Below are 19,225 nucleotides of genomic sequence, written 5' to 3'. Positions count from 1 at the left end.
TAATGAAAATGGAACTGTTTAAAACACTCTCGCTACCACGGACGACTAAAGTCGCTCGCCACGATACCTTTGTTTAGATACCACAGGCAACTGAAGTCGCTCGTCACGAAAATAATCCAGTCAAATTAAGCCTAACAAAAGTGAATCCATAAACAAATTGACAATAGAAATATTTTTGGATGATATGGTTCGGAACGATATTTAAAACAAAATAAACGACTTTGAAACAATTTTCCTCCGGTACTTCATAAATAAAATATTGATTAAACGAAAAATATATGACTTTTCTTATATTTCGCTTTGTATGTTAAAAAGCATTTGTCATCCAACAAAAGGGTTTAAATGGAAAGTTATGTAGATCATAGAATTATCCGTAAAATGAGACCTATTACATTACAATAAGTCCAATTTATAAGTTACAAATTAGTAAAAAGTGCCAAGAAATCCTTTTTCCATAAATCGTTTATAACTTTAATTAAAAGCAATATCGAGGAGCTGTGATAAGTAAGTAGTATCAGAGAGGAAATGAGAGTGCTCACGCTCGTAGTTCTGGTTGTCTCAGAGTACAGGTGCTGCACCATGCGGCCAAGTGCTCAATTCAGATAAAATTAACGTATACAAGAACATATAAAATTAAGGATCTGCCCTGTTTGGTTATAATTTAGCATATACAAGAACCTATGTACTTTAGCTTAAAGTTAGGGATCTTCCCTGCTTGGTTATACAATACCATAGACAAGAACCTACTGAGTTCCACGCTACAAGAAACTGTTTAACCTTGCCTTGCAATTTAAGTTCCAATAGCGCTAACCGTAAACAGCAAGATCGGTCGCACATCAAGCCATTTCACGGTTTGGCTGAGCGTTTGGAATTGTGCAAATCGTACATGTCTTTTGATATGTAAATGCATGTGTAAGGTACAGCTAATTTTATTTTGCAAAATGTTTAATAAGTAATTACTACCAATTGGTCATTGAATAAGAAAGATTTATTATCTTGAAGTAAATAGTAAATCAATAACATCAACGAACCACGTCTCTCACACGATGGACAATTGCACGGTTCTACGGAAAAGTGCATATCTACTTTTCTATCCGAGATAAACAAATAGGAAAATGACAAAATTTTTTTATTATCATTATTTAATTTGTATTTTACAATTTGCCCAGCTGAACATTCGGTAAATTTTTCTAGCTTAATTGCTAAATAACATGTGCTACTCCAGCGGGATACCATATTCCAGTTTGACTATTTTATTTCCATAGTGAGGTCAATGGGGTGTTTTCTTTTTAATCCTCTTTTCATGAGAGTTTTGCTCGCTTCAACAGCCAGCTAGTTTGGATGTGCTGTCGTTTTTTCCTTGTATTTTTTTGGGTACCTGCCAATTTCTTCTTTGACCGTTGGTATTTTTAAGTCTTTTCGTATATCCTAATGACAAAATTGCGGAATAGTGAAACTAATTGTAAGTTGCCTAAGAAGGAGAAATTAATTGTTTACTATATTTTTGTAGACGAGAAAAGAGAAAATTCTTTTTCAAACGATCAGTAGAGTGATACAATAATTTTTATATTTTTCCGAACACCATTTAAATTTAACATTAATCCTCAGCACTTGGCATGTCAATTGTACTGGCATGAATATTTTTTCATTGTCGCATGGAACTATATCCTATATCGTTTTCCTTAGTATGTACGATGGTGTTTGTTAAGGCAAATTCAACGACATTGTATATGAGCTCATTTATTGTTGTAAAATGTTATAAATTAATCAGTTTATAAGGAATTAAGTGAGCCAGACTCACTAGCTACTGGCTATTAGATTGCAGTAAACGCTGTAAACAAATATCGAAACCAACTTCTCAAATTACCAAATATTACTGAATCATGAAAACTGACTTTAGTTGACATACTTTAGACGAATAAAAATTGTAGATGTTAAAAATACCTATCAAATAAGATGTCACATGTTAAGATTGGTAAATTCGTCGACTCATAAATAATAAAAACTGTCCAAAATCGCACTATTTCAATTACCAACTATTGAAATTGAGAATGCGAAGTTGAAAGTTAATGAAAATGTAGTTCTTGTCAGATGTATGAAAATGTGAATTTCGAATGTCTGGGATAACCGCCTGACTTTCGTCATCCTTCACTGTAGAAAGAGAAAACGTCAACACTTGAAGGTTTTGACAAAGTGAACCATGAAAGCCCCTTACAAACAATCAAAAAACATTTCCCGGAACAAATCCATCACTTACTCAAATCATACTTAAACAACAGAACCTTTGTAATAAAAATAAAAGATGTATATTCTCAAGTAAAAGACATCAAGGCACGGGTACCGCAAGGAAGCGTCTTATGACCAATGTTATGCACACTCTACACGGTCGACATACCAACAACTATCAACAGCAAGATACTGACATTCGCGGACGATACAGCCGTACTAGTCAGACACACTAACCTAGAAACGGCAGTCAAATCACTACAAGAACATATCACAAAAATAGAAAAGTGGCTGCAAGATAAACAAATAAAAGCAAACCCCTAGGTATTTGACTTGCCTTCTTTGCGATATATGCGTGCCGTTCAGTAGGATGTTTGGTGGTGTCTGTTTTCGCAGTGTGAATGTAGTATGGTTGCATTTATCGGGGTTTGCTTTTATTTGTTTATCTTGCAGCCACTTTTCTATTTTTGTGATATGTTCTTGTAGTGATTTGACTGCTGTTTCTAGGTTAGTGTGCCTGACTAGTACGGCTGTGTCGTCCGCGAATGTCAGTATTTTGCTATTGGTAGTTGTTGGTATGTTGGCCGTGTATAGCGTGAATAGTATTGGTCCTAAGACGCTTCCTTGCGGAACCCCTGCCTTGATGTCTTTGACTTCAGAGTATGTATCCTTGATTTTTATTACGAAGGTTCTGCTGCTTAAGTAAGATTTTATTAATTGGTATGTTTGCTCCGGGAATTGTTTCCTGATTGTTTGCAGTAGGCTTTCGTGGTTTATTTTGTCAAATGCTATGTCCATACAGAGGGCTGTACAGTATTGTTTGTTTTCTAATGCTAGTATTATTTCGTTGATGAGCCTGTGCATTTCCTCTATAGTGGAATGTTTGTTTCTGAATCCGAATTGGTGATCTGGTATTAATTTTTCCTACTCCATTATTGGTTTTATGCGGTCGTATATTATTTTCTCTAGTATTTTGGAAAATACGGGAAGTAGTGCTATTGGTCTGTAAAATGTAGTTTCGTGTGAGTCTTTGCCTGGTTTAGGTAACATTATAACCTGTGCCAATTTAGATAGTTTAGGAAAGTATTGAATTCTTAGTATTGCATTGAATATTATTAGTCTTATCGCTTTTGGCGGAAGGTTTTTTCAAGATTTTACCATTGATTAGGTCGATTCCTGGTGCTTTATTATTTTTTGTTTTCTCGATTAAGTTTCTAATTTCTTGTGCTGTTGTTTTAGGTATGGTGTAGTGTTTGTCAGTTGCTTCTGGCCCATGTGTTGTCTGCTTTTCTGATTGCTGGGATTCGTTTTATTGGCTTCTTTATTTTGTTCGTGACTTTCCATATAGGGTAGTTGGCATTCCCGTGTGTCTCTATGAGTTTTGAGAATTCGTTATTATTATGATCTTTTATTTTACTTTTTATTTCCTTTGCGAGTTTGTTTAGGTATTTTTTGTTTTCATCTGTCCTATGTTTTTGCCATTTTGCTTTTGCTTTTCTTTTTCCTCTGGTTTTGTCAAAGATGTCTGTTGGAATTATTTTTGTTTGCCTGTTGTTTGGTTCATAAATAGTAGTTGCCCACGCTGCTTCTTATATAATTTCTGTCAATATTGCTACTACCTGTTCGATGTTGTCGAATGTTTTTGTTGGAACATTGCAGTTGATTTTGCTTTCAATTAGTTCTTTAAACGTTTGCCATTTGGTGGTTATATTGCAAAGCGACTCTGGATTGCTGCAAAGTATTGGTCTGCTTGTGTATTCTATTATTATCGATGTATGATCGGAGATAAGCTCAGAACTAGGTGTTATTTTTAATTTATTTGCGTATAGTCCTTTTATAACTGCAAAATCAAACAAGAAAGCAATTTTGTTTAGATCTGTCAGCCAGTATGTTGGCCTTCCTGTGGATAATATGTTGAGATTACTAGTTCTAATATATTTTTCTAGTGTTCTACCTCGAAGTGTATTAATTCTTAAGCCTCATAGCGTGTGTTTTGTATTGAAGTCTCCCGTAGCGATGTATTTGTCACCTAAGGATTGAAAATACTGTTCTCATTTTTGAAATGCCATTTTATGTCGCGGTGGTGTATATACTGCTGACATCTGGAAGTAATTGCTGTTAGTTTATATTTTAACGGTAGTTGCTTGAACGCGTCCCACACTAGTTTCATTATGTTAATGGTGTTTGATATCGTTTCTTATTATCGCTGCAGTTCCTCCGTGTGCTTTTCCTGAGGGGTGTTTGGTATCATAGATGGGGTAATATGGTATTTTCATGTAGCTTTTTGGTGTGAAATGTGTTTCTGAAATAAGTAATATTATTGTTATACAGAATTGTTTTAGTTTCGAGGGCCCGTTGTTGTAGGCCATTGGAGCTCCAAGCTTCTATTTTCACTGTGTCCGTTTCCATCTTTTACTTAACATGTTTGTAAGTAGTTGCAGCGTGACTGTAATTTGTTGTACTTTTTGTCTGAGTATTGCATTTTGCTCACTTATCATTTTTGTTGGCATTTCAGTGTTTTTGATGTATTGCTTGTGCAGTTCCTTGATTTCTGTAGCGTCCTTACTGTTGTTGTTTTGGTTTTGGTTGGTGTTGGGTGGTTAATGGGTGGTGTTGGTTAATTACTTGTGCATAACTTCGGCTGCCAAAGATGTTGTTGTTTCTATGGTTATTGTTCGATACGATTTGTACGTTTGATGTTGGCTCTGGTTCTGCAATCTCTTGTTGTGAGAGATAGCTGCCGTATGTTCTACCTCGAAGCGATGGAAACAGTTTTCGTTGTAGTTGTTTTCTAACTACGCAGTCTTTATAGCTTGCTAGGTGGTTTCCATTACAGTTATTTCATTTTACTTCGTTTATCTTTTCTGTGTATGAGCAGCTTGCTGTTAGGTGGTTTTCTGCACATTTGACACACGCCGGGTTTCTGTTGCAGTTGTTTTTTGTGTGTCCATATTGTTGACACCATAATAATTTGAATGATTACAAATTACTATTGATGTATGATGTTGGATGTGCAAATTTTGTAAATATTGCTTGAGAAAACTGTTTATATTTTAACTAATTCTCTCTGATAGAAAGTGTAAAAAAATATCTGTTTTTTCAAGTAACAAGTTTTAAATGCAGTTTATTACATAAGACTTTTACTGAAATCCCCTAGATACCTTCTCAGTCTCCAATAGGTAGTTTTTAAAATAATACCGATAAATTCATATACGGTTATTTATTTATCTGGCCGCCTTTGTCACAATACCAGTATGTCCTTTATTATATCTAAAGCTTGTTAGAATTCATAAATTAAATGAAAAAGTGTGTGGGTAAGAATCACTCATATGCAAAACAATTTTGAAAAGCAAATATCTTATTAAAATATGCGTAGACATAAAAAAAACATATGATACAATATAGAGACTAAGAACTATCGAAATATTAACGAACTAAAAATAAAAAGCCATATGATTGCCTTAATAAGAATTTTTTTAATTATATTACATTTTTTAATGTAGCGACCAATATTACAGCCCAACTCAACACGATTTTCATTATCATTAGGAAGACGGTAATTTCTTTCTATGTATTTATTTCAATTAATATTATTATTGCTACAAAAATTATTAATTTTTATTAATAAATAAAAAATTATGTGGCCTGTTCAGTCCCTCGTGCGAATAAGGAATAAACCAACTGTACTCTGCCACCAATGTTATGTTTTGAACAGTTTTTTCGAGATTTCCTCCTTTTATGGCTCGGAGCACCTATCCCTTCTTTGGGAAATTCCGAAGTACCTGTCCTCTCCGAGCTGATGACTCCGAGGTCAGGGAGAAACCCCCGGGAAAAACCCCAGGGAAACCCTCGGCCAGGAAGGCACGATGGACGGATGAGACTCAACGGCTGGTGGGGAGAATCAGCGACATACTAAGTCAGTCATCATCAGAGCGTCGTACCGTGCAGGTGAAATACTTCAGTTTCAACAAGACTTTACCACCGTCGTGTCCATAACATCAAACTTTACTGTTATATAACAAGTGCAAATAAGGTGCTAAATTACACTAACACTCGATCTATTAAACCTCCTCCACCTTGAGCGTTAAGTCATTCAAGGTACGCGATATCGACCGATCGGTTTGACCTGACCGGTTGCTCTTTAGTTGATATTTCGCAACACAGTTCACGAAGTAGACTTATGTGCAAAAACGAATCAACAGAACAATATTTCCTGCAACGGAAACATGAATTCAAGCCTACATTGACAAACGCAACTGTCAAACTATTTGCCCATGTAAAACAAATTATTGAAGCAGATCTCGCCCATGCTACTACTTTGAATACAGTACACAAAGAAAGAACTAATAATAATTTATGCCGATGGAAGAAATTACAATGACCAAGTAGATATATGTGAAGACCAATAGCAAAAGGCGGTTGCAATGACGAAAAATATAATCCTTAATAGCATTCAAAGTTTTAATATTCAACAGAAAGATCAACTTAAATCAAGTTCCGCAGTAATTGAAAAAAATATAAAAAATGATGACAATACGGAAGACATCGTTTCTTACTATAGGTGGACTAGAGCAATGGCAAGTCGTTTATTTTGATATTGCTCATTGAAAATACTTAACATTACTAATCCTACAGTAGCTACAACAATAAAACTGTCGTTCATTAAGGAAACGTTGTCAGCCGTTAAATATTCGGAAAATATTTGCATTCCGTTTTCTGCTTGCCCATTGAGGAAGGGAGGAAGGCACTGTTACAACCTATCAGTCAATGACAAGACAAAGACTTAAACAGGAGAGACGAAAGTGGCATCATATAAGGTAGTTGATTATTGATAAGATCATCAGATATCAATTGTCTCTTACGAGAATTTGTGAATAATCCATTTAAGGCTGCAAGTGCTCAAGACCAATGGAAAACTATTTCGTAGCATAGAATAGCATATAATACTTCTCTCTGGTGTCATCATGTAACTACCCTAAAAGGAAGTTGGTGTTTTGTACAACCACAATGTGTACTACAGAGATTAATTTATGGCACCAGTTTCAATTCTGCAAATTCATCATTAATATGAGACAAGAAGATGATACATAGTTTATTGGCCTATTAAATAACTTACGGTTTGCTGTAGTAACAATTCTTCTAATAGAAATACTACTCTAGCTGGAGAGTTTAAGAAGGGCGCAGCAGTAAGAATATTACCGACAGTAAAATTAATGGACGAATATAACATAAAAATCATTGATAAATTAACGAAATTAATTTATATGTACATTATTAATTCATTACACAAATCTTAGGAAGTAACTACATATGGAGAAAGACCACTAGAAAACGTTATTGCTAAAAATATAAATAACAGTAGAGGATTCTTGTATATAATAACGTAAATTGAGCGGTCATAAGAGCGACAAAACATGCCAATTTTTGTATGGTTTAATAAAGGACGCAATAGAAATTGTAAAGAAATTTACATAGCCAACTCTTCGAAGAGATCAGCTGGAAGAGGGAAAATTGTCGGACTCAGTACTTATAAAATTTTACGATGAATCCATTGGAAGCAGATTCAAAGATATCGATAGCTAGATTCCGATATCTCCAGTAGAAATAACATTTTAGGTGACGAAAGCTAATGAAGACACTGAACGAAGAATGTTATCGTTTACTCTAAGCTGGGTAGTAATCATACATAAATTACAAGGGACTACACTAAATAGAGATGTAATTGATCTTCCTAAAGAAAATTTTGGAAATAGCCAAGTCTACGTCACTCTTAGTCATGTGATAAGTTTAAACGGCCTATCCGTATCTAATTTAGTACCAAACAAAATTCTCAATAAAACGCATGACGAAAGAGCATTTGTAGAAATGCAAAGACTTCTTTCGTAAAGAAAGAGTTCTGGTCTATTTCATATGAACAATGTCTTTACACATTACAAGATGAAATGTAAGCATATTTAAAACGAAGAATTAGTAATAAAAAAACACGGATCAAATTAGCTTTGAGCGACAAACCTATGTGCAGAAATGGACGAAGTAAGCTTCCATAGAAAATTTTACAAGGAAATGGCCCAGTTTCATCGCTTCCAGTGACAACGATCAGACATAACGAAATGATATCAGTGAATAATGGGTAATTTGCAACAACAATAGTTAAGAATGAAGAAAATGAATCAGTTTTTTAGTGGAACCAACAAGAAAACATGCCCTACAAGATGCAAAAAGAATCATCTCAATTGATCTAACCGTTCCGAAAAAATCGGCGGATATACATAAAAAAGAAAGAAAAAAATACAATATACTCATCGAATTGAGAAAAATGCCATTTAAATAGCCCTTTTTAACATATTAAAGCATGAAAAATGTGGCTAACCAAATTGCTCACTATTACCTTAATTCAATGATGAAACTTTTTTATTTACAATTTTTTTCAAATTAAACTTTTACTAACGTGTTTATGAGATTCTTCTAATTAAAATGAGATCAAAGGCAATATACTTCAAATCACACTTACATACATATTTCATAAATGAAAAAAATAAGTAAATGTTATTAAATAAATAGTACTCCAAGTTATATCCTGTCTTGTTTTTAATTATACATTAGTAAAAGTTTTACTCAAATGTTACGAATTGAGAATATCATTGTCCACCCGCTTTCTTTGAAACTTCTTCAAAAGACACTCAGAAAACAGAAGCGCCTTTTAGCTCAGACATCCTTTATTTAAAGCGATACAGGAAATAGAGCTGCGTTTGAACCAATAGCCGTGACAATTTCTGAACTAAATTCAACCGTTTTTCAAAAATCTTGAAGAGATTCATTTTTCCGATATGTGGACGTAAATGGTAAATCACAAACTCAGTATCTATCTCATTTTAATCGCTACTATAGAAGCAAGTGCATGTACTTTGAATGAAAGTCGTACAGACTTTCGACATCATAGCTTAAACACTTTTAAACTCAAAATTAACAATTTTTTTCGTTATATGTTATAAATTTGTCATAACAAAGTGATTTTATGAAGTTCCGTACAAATCCACGAAGAAGTAGCTTTTCGACTAGATCATCTAACTTTTTCTAAGACGAATCGTAACTACATGCAGTTAAAGTATAAAAAATGCATGAGGAAAAGTGTATTTTAAATACGAATACAAGTTTCGGCCGTTAGCGCTCTATTGGTGTAAATGAAGGATTGTAATTTAAATGCATTATGTTATTACTTATTACAAATATAATCTTGTTGAAAATGACATCACATCTCCCGCATTACATCGCTTGAAATGATAAATTGATAACAATAAAGGAATGTACTTCTACCTAGAAAAGTTACGTTATTATCGAAATCTTTTTAAGTATCTGTAGCGATTAGCTGCACAAGCAAAAGAGGAATTTCTTATGCAAACAACTAGTACGGTTTATGACACGAAAGCACCAAAGCTATTTTTTAAAAAATCGTTAGCTTTTAATAAATAACTTTCTGTAGTACATGATTTCGTTACAGTATTTTTCGATGGCCTCAATAGCAAATTATTGGTGTCATAAGTCGAGGTTTTTCCCGAGGGATATCAATCCCAGACCGGATGTCCATAGTCGATAACATTCTGGCCTTGGGCCAGAAGGAAATCTCGTTACATTGCCAACTCCCGCCGTGATCATGGACAAATACCGATTGGCTAACTCCTCCTTTAGTTTTAGCCAATTAAGAATACTTCCAAAAAATTTTCACGAACAATAAAAGTGGGAAGCAAGGCAAATAGCGTAGAGTCTCCGATAAGTATGGAGCATTGACATTTCAGTGTAGAAATGAAGTATTGCAAAACTAAACACTGTGAATCAATATACAATCGGCTGTGAACCGTCATAAAATACCTGACGTCTAACGATAACGGTATCTCTCACGAGAGCCACAGACGCAGAAGCAGTGTCAATGAAAGTATTAATGACAACAATGTTGATATTGCACATACTTGCATGGATCTAAACCAACAACGATGAAATCATGTTTATCACAATTAATTGTGGAATCACAATTAATCGAGATTCAAGAAGATAGAATACTTCAACTTCAAATATAATGGAATCAAACCTAACTATATGCAATAAACCTTACGCTAATGCCCTATCAAAGAATAAGCCATAATCATTCAAACAGCCAGCGAGATCCGATTAAGAAGATTCCTTGAAAATTGCCATGAAGCTGCCCATCCATTACAGGTAGTAAATGATTATACAGAAAACATCAAGAATAGAATTTTTTTATTATTTAATTTCTACTTTATAATTTGTCCAGCTGGACATTTGGTAAATTTTTCTAACTTAATGAAGAATAGAATTGAGCGAATCTGCGGAAAAACTTACGAAAAAATCACCAAAAGATAGTCACATGAGTACTTGGACGTCAGAAATCGATACTGTCTTCGCATAGGTTGCCAGCTAACAAATATATCACAATAAATAAAACAAATTGCACAATTGTGAAAACGATTATACAATTGAACTTAGATGGATACTACAGACTCTACGAAGAACTCCAAATAATCCGAAACTACACAACCCAGATTTATTATGCCTGCAAGAAACAAACTTCAAGAATAACCATCATTTTACATTAAAACACTATAACACCGTAAAGAATAGAGAAAGCGGAAAATGCAATAAATGCAAACAGCAATATCAAATAAGCACCGTTCCATCAAGATTCCACTATCTACGAATCTAGAAACGGTAGAAATCGCAATATCCTTCCCACAAAGTTCACATTCTATAATATCTATATTACAAACAATTATACCCTCAAACTTAAAGATCTCGAAAATTGAATAGAATAAAATAGAAGAATCGTAATTTCATAATAATAAAAGGCCATTTTTTAACAAATCATTTCCTGACGAATATTTCGATAATTATAAAAGAGAAAATTACTTATATTCGAACGTTACGATATACAAGATATTATTACTTATCACATACTTATATAGGATGTCCGTGGTAATTCTAGACACGGCTTAACATATATATAATATATATCTCTTTGTATTGCAGATACAAAAAGTGTTATATACGAAAATTGTTTTTACGTAATTATTTTGCAGGATATAAAGATCAAATTAGTTTTTCTAGAAGTAACTATTATATACTCTTCTGCAGACCATTTCATAGTGCTTTTCAAAACGAATTCATTAATTTTTCATCTATACGACCAATTTCAATTAGCTTTTAAGATACAACGTTTGCAAATTTACTGATTTTTACGGAAAAAAGTGCACTGGAATAGGAAGCACGGAATATGAATAGGATGAATCATGTTCGCGGGGCAAGTGTCAAATGTTTAAACATTGCTTCTTGAAACAGATACGAATGAATAAATATATATATATATATATATATATCAAGTAACATAATACAACATTTCGCGCACCATGGTGCTGAATATTAATGCGAGTCATTGTATATTACTGGGTTTTAATTGGAGCGTTTTGCAGAAACGTTTGAAGCAAGAGATTTTGGGAAAAAATACAGCTCCTCCTTTGTTGGTTTCATATCGTAATTATAACGGTAATTAGTCTGTACAGGTAATGTTTCTGGATTTTCATTCATGGTTATCAAATCCTTTAATGCCGCATCATAAATCATAAATCCGGGAGATCAGTTTTTAACATGATTCAACTGGTATTGAATGCCACGTTTGGAATCCAACAGCCCCCTCTCTGCATAGTGTACGAAGTTTAAAATTTATTAACTGTTGAAGGAAAACTTCACATCTTCTCTAATGTTTAGTTTTTTTAGCCCTCGAAGCCATTGAGTATTGTTTAGCACTAAATCAGTTTGAAGGGCCTCTCAGCCTCACAGCCTTTTCTGGGAACATGCCTTGCACAGATGATGCAGCGGAGTACAGACAGGCCAGCTTTTTGTAATTATATAAATACCCATAGGCCCATGGATTCGAAGCTTTTTTGTAAAATAACGCTGTCAGCATGCGGATCTAGACTAGGATACACATTGTACTTATACATAAATATATTTCTATTATACATTCATCTACGCATTTCCTCTCTCTCTATTACGAGATAAAACCTTAACATTAACTAATATCTGCTGTTAAGGTATATTACATGTGTTATGGAAATATAATGTCTATTATTAAATACGTTCAGAGATTCTGAAAATCATTCAATTAATAATAGATAATAAATCTCAGGGATTACAATACTTATTAATACAAATATTCATTTCTGCAGAGTGATTAATATATAACTATTTGCAGATTGAAAACAAAAGCGTCAATGATACACGTGAGTACACTCGGTAATCTTTAACGTAATGTGGTTAATGAATCAATGAAATAAATCAACAGGAAATTTATGATAATTGGACTTAATAGTAATTTATTCTTATAAATGCAATTGAAACACATAAATACATGTATTTGAATAATTAAGTTCAATCTAGAATTTGACTACATTTAAAGTAAATCATGATAATATCATATCCATACCAGCAGCACAAAATTTAAGTTATATTCATGTAAAAGAAAATAAGTAGTAATTTATAGTTTTATCCTTATTTGCAAAATATGTATTACTTTTACAAATAGCTTCTTTATTCCGTAACTTGTGTGTTTAAAATTTATTATATTTTTAAATATTACTTTGACTGGTTCAGAAACAAATTTTTAAAAATACAAAACGGTATCAATTAGCTGAACATTTAAAAAATAAGACATCAAATTTGTAAGCATGAAATGTGTATCTTTACACTTATTTTATCATTAGTAACAGTACATAGAACAATTTTGTTAAAAAGTCAATGTATTATTTTACTTAATTAACGATTAAAATATTAATCCCCAATTCAATTTACTAATTATGTATTTATTCTAAACATAAATTTCATCTTTACTCGCAGTATTTTAATACTTTATCAGAATGTTGACCTTCTGAAATCTTCCTCACAATCTGATAGCAGATGGTTGTGCACATAAATATATTGAATATTTGATAAAATAAATAAATTTTATAATTATGTTCTAGTAAGTATAGTAAAATCATGTATTAATTTAAAAGAATATTATATAATGTATTCTCAACGTGATTAATTTGAATGAAAAACTATTTTAAATAAAAATTTCCATTTGATATCGATTGCAAACTGACGTACATATCAGTCAATTTTAAATTAAAATCTAAATCTCCAGAAATAAATTTTAGTATTGTTCTTGATTAGTCTAAATGGTCGTCGTTTATAATATTTTAAGATTAGCTCTATTATTTTTCATTTGACTTGCATTTTACTGTTGCAAAATCCAGATTTCGCTGATCTCAGGTTGAGACTTATCAAAATGCTCAAAGAATTCTTTCATAAAATAGGAGGTAGGCTTGCCTTTGTAACACAGTTGTTTCGTCGACTTCTGTTACTCTAAAACATAAAATGAAATTATGAATACAATCTAGATTTACTTCTATTTATATCAAACGAAAATTAAATTTGTTCAGTTTTTTTAAATATATAACAATTAGTAGCAGAATTGTGGTAGTAAAACTGTACTTAATTTCTTAATATTCCTTTTACTACCAAGTATGTTAAAAACAACACATAAAAACATTTTTCAAACTTGATTTCATATCAATTTTTAATAAATGTTTCATAAACCTTATTTGTAAGCTTTTATAAGTTATATAAAACTGTATGTATTAAGCGATCTGTGAACAAATTTTAATAATACTATTTTTTTCTTTTTTTGGTAGAAATTACAAATTTGACTTGATTTGATTTGATTTGGATTTGGATTTGGATTTGGATTTGGATTTGGATTTGGATTTGGATTTGGATTTGGATTTGGATTTGGATTTGGATTTGGATTTGGATTTGGATTTGGATTTGGATTTGGATTTGGATTTGGATTTGGATTTGGATTTGGATTTGGATTTGGATTTGGATTTGGATTTGGATTTGGATTTGGATTTGGATTTGGATTTGGATTTGGATTTGGATTTGGATTTGGATTTGGATTTGGATTTGGATTTGGATTTGGATTTGGATTTGGATTTGGATTTGGATTTGGATTTGGATTTGGATTTGGATTTGGATTTGGATTTGGATTTGGATTTGGATTTGGATTTGGATTTGGATTTGGATTTGGATTTGGATTTGGATTTGGATTTGGATTTGGATTTGGATTTGGATTTGGATTTGGATTTGGATTTGGATTTGGATTTGGATTTGGATTTGGATTTGGATTTGGATTTGGATTTGGATTTGGATTTGGATTTGGATTTGGATTTGGATTTGGATTTGGATTTGGATTTGGATTTGGATTTGGATTTGGATTTGGATTTGGATTTGGATTTGGATTTGGATTTGGATTTGGATTTGGATTTGGATTTGGATTTGATTTGATTTGATTTGATTTGATTTGATTTGATTTGATTTGATTTGATTTGATTTGATTTGATTTGATTTGAGAAAATTAGGAAACTACAAAGAAACAATTCTTAAGAAACATTTCTTTTAATAATAACATTTCTCTCGTAACACTACAGTGTGAAGGACGTAATACATGGTCAGATACGAACAGATTGGAGTGACAACTCAAAGAAAACAGATGAAAATGAAAGAAAAGGACATTAAAAGAGTGAAAAAAGGAAAGGAAGATCCTATTATAGACCAGAGCATAATAAAAAATAAAGGAAACTAGGGACTAAGGGACAGAGTGGAGGACTGACAATAGAAAGGCAAAAACATCAGAATAAATGGAGGAAATGAAAAAACTCCAAAATAATGGTTTTCAGAAACGCGAGAGGAAAGTGGAAAATAGAAAAATAATTTTGGGAAGGTGAAGGGTTGGGAAGGAGAAAAGTGGAGGATCAATAAAAGGATTTAAATATCTAAAATATATCTAAATAATTTGACTCATTAATTAAAAGTATTATGCTGCATAGAGCAAAGATATGAGGCTGGGAAGTATAAAACAGGCTGGAAATGATAAGGTAAGTATTTAAGGTAAATATTTAAAAGGCATATTAAGATTTAATTGAAATATCTGCAAATCCTTATTTTTTATGAACGCAATGGGAGAGATGGAACCTAAGTAAAGATTTGTTTGATCCATCAATAACTATACTTGACTTATTTACATATGGGATATTCCGTTGTATGTGAGAAATAGATGGAATAAATTGAGCACACTAATTTTTAGATTATTAGTTATGGGGACATTTAAAATCTGTTGTTCATGAAACGTTAGTTAACAATGTTGAACTCTTCATCAATATGATGATTAAAGTTGCAGGCAAATCCATGTAGCCTGTTCAAAAAAGTTTGACAGTCTACGATGTAATGTATTCAAGCCTCTATTAAAGCTGTAATCATTTTGAGCAATTATCCTGAAGGTAGGCAAGCAACCATTACAAGACAAAACAAGCTTTTACTCGAAAGCAAGATGATATCAGACATATATGTTTATACATATGTTTATATAATATGAACATTTTTTCTTATTTTAGTATTCTGAATCTGCCCCAGCTATGTCTCCCATATCGAAACTGAGGAAGATTTATCTTTGTAAGCCGATATGTAAATATTTTAATAAAGATATAATTAAAAATAAAAGATATGATTTGAATTTTTTGTGTTGATCTGGTGAATTTTATTTTATTTTCCATATCTAGGTTTTAAACACACACAACAAAATATTCTGTAATTTTGTATATCATTCATGTCCTGTATATTTTCTCGACTTCCAAAAACTGCATAAATATTCAATTAGAAATATTCAATAGACTGTTAATAATATGTCATATGTACAAGTATAATCTTTATAACGTTTCACATACTATGGTTTCATTATTTCATTTAATTACATAGGATGTATCGTGTTATACATACATTAAAAAATTACATACCTGGAATCCGAAACATGATACCATTTACCGGGTGGCGGTCTTACTGTCGATGAGGGAACTGCAGCTGCTTCTTCAGTTTCAGACTCAGAACTCGAAGAATATGAACTTTCTTGTAAATCTCTAACATCTTTTGGTGGCAAAAATGACCATCGAGGATCATCTGATGTTAGTGCTAATCGTGACTGAAAAACATTCATAATTTCTTGAAAGCTGTATATTTTAATACTTAATGTGCAAAATTTTTAATGTCAAATAATAGATACATCCTTTTAATATACAGTAATTAATTACAAATAATCAAATATGTGTGTGAAGAGCATACTAAATAAAAAAGAACTGTATAAGAGGACAAAAAATAATGTATATAGGTTAAACGAGAAAAAGTGAAGTCTCACGACACATAGCCGAATAAAAAGGAAGCGGTGCATTGGTTCTCATTGTTCTGTAGTCCTCCATATAAAATTTTATCCTAAACGCTTTCTTCTGTTACCTGTCATTGATCTAGTTGATTGTAATTGTACAGGTCTCGTATTAAGTCGGTCGTCAGTTAAAAATTTCTTATAGGTCCGTCTGTGTCATTTTCTGGTTCTAACGATTTCTAAAAGCTCCACTTTTACTCGAACGAACAGTATTTTATTATGTATTAGGATATCCCATAAGTAATGATACAGTTGTCGGTTTCCTTATGCTAAACAAAAATAAGAGATTACCTGTTGGCAATCAATTAATGATGGATTTTCTTGCATTTTTTATAATTCTTTACCTTTATCTATTAAATATTCTTTTCAAATTTTGTAAAACTTTGATAGTAACAACATCCATTATTTTAAATTTAACTTTCATAAGAATGGTGTTACGTCCCGTCTATATAATTTGATGACCTAATATGGAATGGTAATAATTGCAGCCACATCTTTACGATTTCGGAGGCTCCTATAGATGGAAGTAAGCGCATTCTTGCACGCGCGCTTCGAGTGTACAGACGGGATGCAATGAGTATATACTGTCCCATACTCGGAGCGCCACACCGTCCAAGAATGTGCAGTCTCAGCGACCACCTTGTTCCTAGAGCACCCCCGTCGCACGCGTAAGATGGTCATCTTGGAGTTTTAGTCGGTAGGAGTCTGACACTACTCTGCTGCTACGCGTCTACTGCAGCAGCGGAGTGTCCATGAGGATTTCTCCACGTACAAAAAAAAAAAAGTCTCAGCGACCACGAGCACTGCAACGTTGTTACGGGGAACCCCAATTTTAAAAGGTGGAACTTTAGACGAGTAGTCAGTACCGCGAATTCACAAGTCTCTTGCCCCGACTTGTACACGTTTTGAATAAGTCTCGTACGTGTACCGCAGATATCCGTAAAAAGGCAATAGGCTTAAATCTGTGGGATAGTGTAGAGCTTTGTCCGGTATATGTCCAGCGTTGCCCAAATGATTGTGTGTAAATCTAGTTTGCACATTGAAACAATGACATAATCTTTTGTAACATAACTTATTGTAACATTTGTAGAACGCTGATATACAAACGTAAACTGGGACAGCGGTACTACGAGATTGAGAGGAGAAACACTCAAACGAGTGTGAGTATATAGCACAGTAACGAAGAACAAACAAGCATCTAGAATGAGTCGTATCAACTATTATATTTCTCCTTTCTTTCTTTTAGTATCATAAATAAAAGCATATTATTATTCATCGGATTCAATACATTTCTCTCTTTCTTCCACACTATCCCCTTTTTACACCAATAAAGGTCGAATCCACATTAGAAATAAAGATAAAGCTTAGGCGCTTCTCATTCAATTGTGTGACATGCTCGCTACCAAATACCGAACGTTACAACGGCATTACTTATGGGGTGACCCAATATTTATACTTGACACATAATTTAATATCATAATTTGATAATATTTATAACATTATATCATTTTAACAGTGCATTAAATAGATTTGTAATAATTTATAATTAAATTCTTAACATTTAAATAATTACCTTTACGTAAGCCACGTAATGTCCACCGTGAATAGTTCCACTATGTTCAACAACACCATACAGTGCATAAATTCTAGCTTTTTTATGATTTTTACAGATAGGTGCTAGATCAAGTAATATTGGAAATGAAACATGCCTTGTTACTTTTCGAAAATCGACTCGTTGTGCTTGAAATCGTTTTAAATGGAGGATTAGAACAGCGGGTACTCGAGAGATCAGGTATTGTTTCGTACTTGGAGTGCAGATCATCTTACAATTCGGTCTCACCTGACATTATGAAAAATTTATTTCATTTTAGATCCTATTGCATTAAAAACTGCAATTTTCAAGTAAGGAATTTTTCAATCAAATATACATTATTATTAATTATTATTAGTTATTATTAATTATTATGAATTATTTCAATTATTATTAATTAATATAACTGTTAAATTGCATTGTTAAACTATACCTTTCTTTCTCTGGCAGTACAAGCTTCACAACTAACTTTATTGCTCCCACTCATCAATTCTAAAGCTGTAAACTGATTTAAACACGATTGTATGGAACATTCTCCTTCCTTAGTTGTATATCTAGTAGGCGATTGCTGAAGACTACCATTAATTCCTATTTTTGAAATACCAGAAGTGATGTTATCAATTCTATTATTAACGTCATTAGAACATTCTTCTGTTTTTCTCCTTGTTTTCCTATTATGAAAATAAATGTATGAAATTCTAAAATCATTTAAACTAAAGTAATATAATATAATTAGCATTAACGGCAGTAATATTATTTTTTGCAATCAAAAGTTGAACACAGATGATATAGTTGAATAATATAACTGGCGTAATATTCAATTATAGTAAAATATAGCAAATAAAAAAGTGTAAAAATACATGGTAAAAGTTGTCGTGAAATATCGAACTGATATAATCTGATAAAATAGTCACATATTGCGCTTATCTTTGCCTAGGAAGCTAGGACTATTTGTGCAATAATACATTTCTCATTAAAAAACAAAATGTTACAAATAAAGCGCAAATTTCTATGTAAACTTATACAATTCCTATGAACGCAATTAAATAATATTATGTACTATATCTTATGGCATGTATAATAAACAGCTG

At 32.5% G+C, this 19,225-nt stretch overlaps 2 protein-coding genes and 1 long non-coding RNA gene across 14 annotated transcripts in view; 1 reads left to right on the top strand and 2 right to left on the bottom strand.

Annotated features, from left to right (window-relative positions):
- Positions 1 to 589, bottom strand: part of LOC126864932 (triokinase/FMN cyclase-like) — an 81,351-nt gene extending 80,762 nt beyond the window's left edge. The window contains exon 1 of the mRNA XM_050616861.1: positions 540 to 589. The gene's annotated coding sequence lies outside the window, so the exon portion shown is untranslated. The remainder of the gene's footprint in view (positions 1 to 539) is intronic.
- The window catches only part of LOC126864937 (uncharacterized), a 53,063-nt gene extending 36,945 nt beyond the window's left edge, over positions 1 to 16,118 (top strand). For 2 of the 10 annotated variants that reach the window (XR_007689383.1, XR_007689380.1), the window contains 2 exons: positions 5,942 to 12,528; positions 14,763 to 16,118. This is a non-coding gene — a long non-coding RNA (uncharacterized LOC126864937). Of the gene's footprint in view, positions 1 to 588; positions 4,654 to 5,941; positions 12,529 to 14,762 lie in introns of those variants that run through there. The other 8 variants (XR_007689382.1, XR_007689381.1, XR_007689384.1 and 5 more) reach the window with 8 other exon arrangements.
- Positions 12,582 to 19,225, bottom strand: part of LOC126864929 (ubiquitin carboxyl-terminal hydrolase 16) — a 43,448-nt gene continuing 36,804 nt past the window's right edge. For 2 of the 3 annotated variants that reach the window (XM_050616834.1, XM_050616835.1), the window contains exons 12-15: positions 18,568 to 18,805; positions 18,117 to 18,383; positions 16,125 to 16,306; positions 12,582 to 13,638 (exon numbers count right to left, since the gene is read on the bottom strand). In XM_050616834.1, coding sequence (XP_050472791.1) covers positions 13,566 to 13,638; positions 16,125 to 16,306; positions 18,117 to 18,383; positions 18,568 to 18,805 — 760 coding nt within the window. In that variant the 3' untranslated portion in view covers positions 12,582 to 13,565. The remainder of the gene's footprint in view (positions 13,639 to 16,124; positions 16,307 to 18,116; positions 18,384 to 18,567; positions 18,806 to 19,225) is intronic. The other variant, XM_050616836.1, reaches the window with a different exon arrangement.

The sequence above is a fragment of the Bombus huntii genome, chromosome 4 (genome assembly GCF_024542735.1).
Source record: "Bombus huntii isolate Logan2020A chromosome 4, iyBomHunt1.1, whole genome shotgun sequence".
NCBI lineage: Eukaryota > Metazoa > Arthropoda > Insecta > Hymenoptera > Apidae > Bombus > Bombus huntii.
This window is presented reverse-complemented; position numbering and strand designations above follow the sequence as displayed.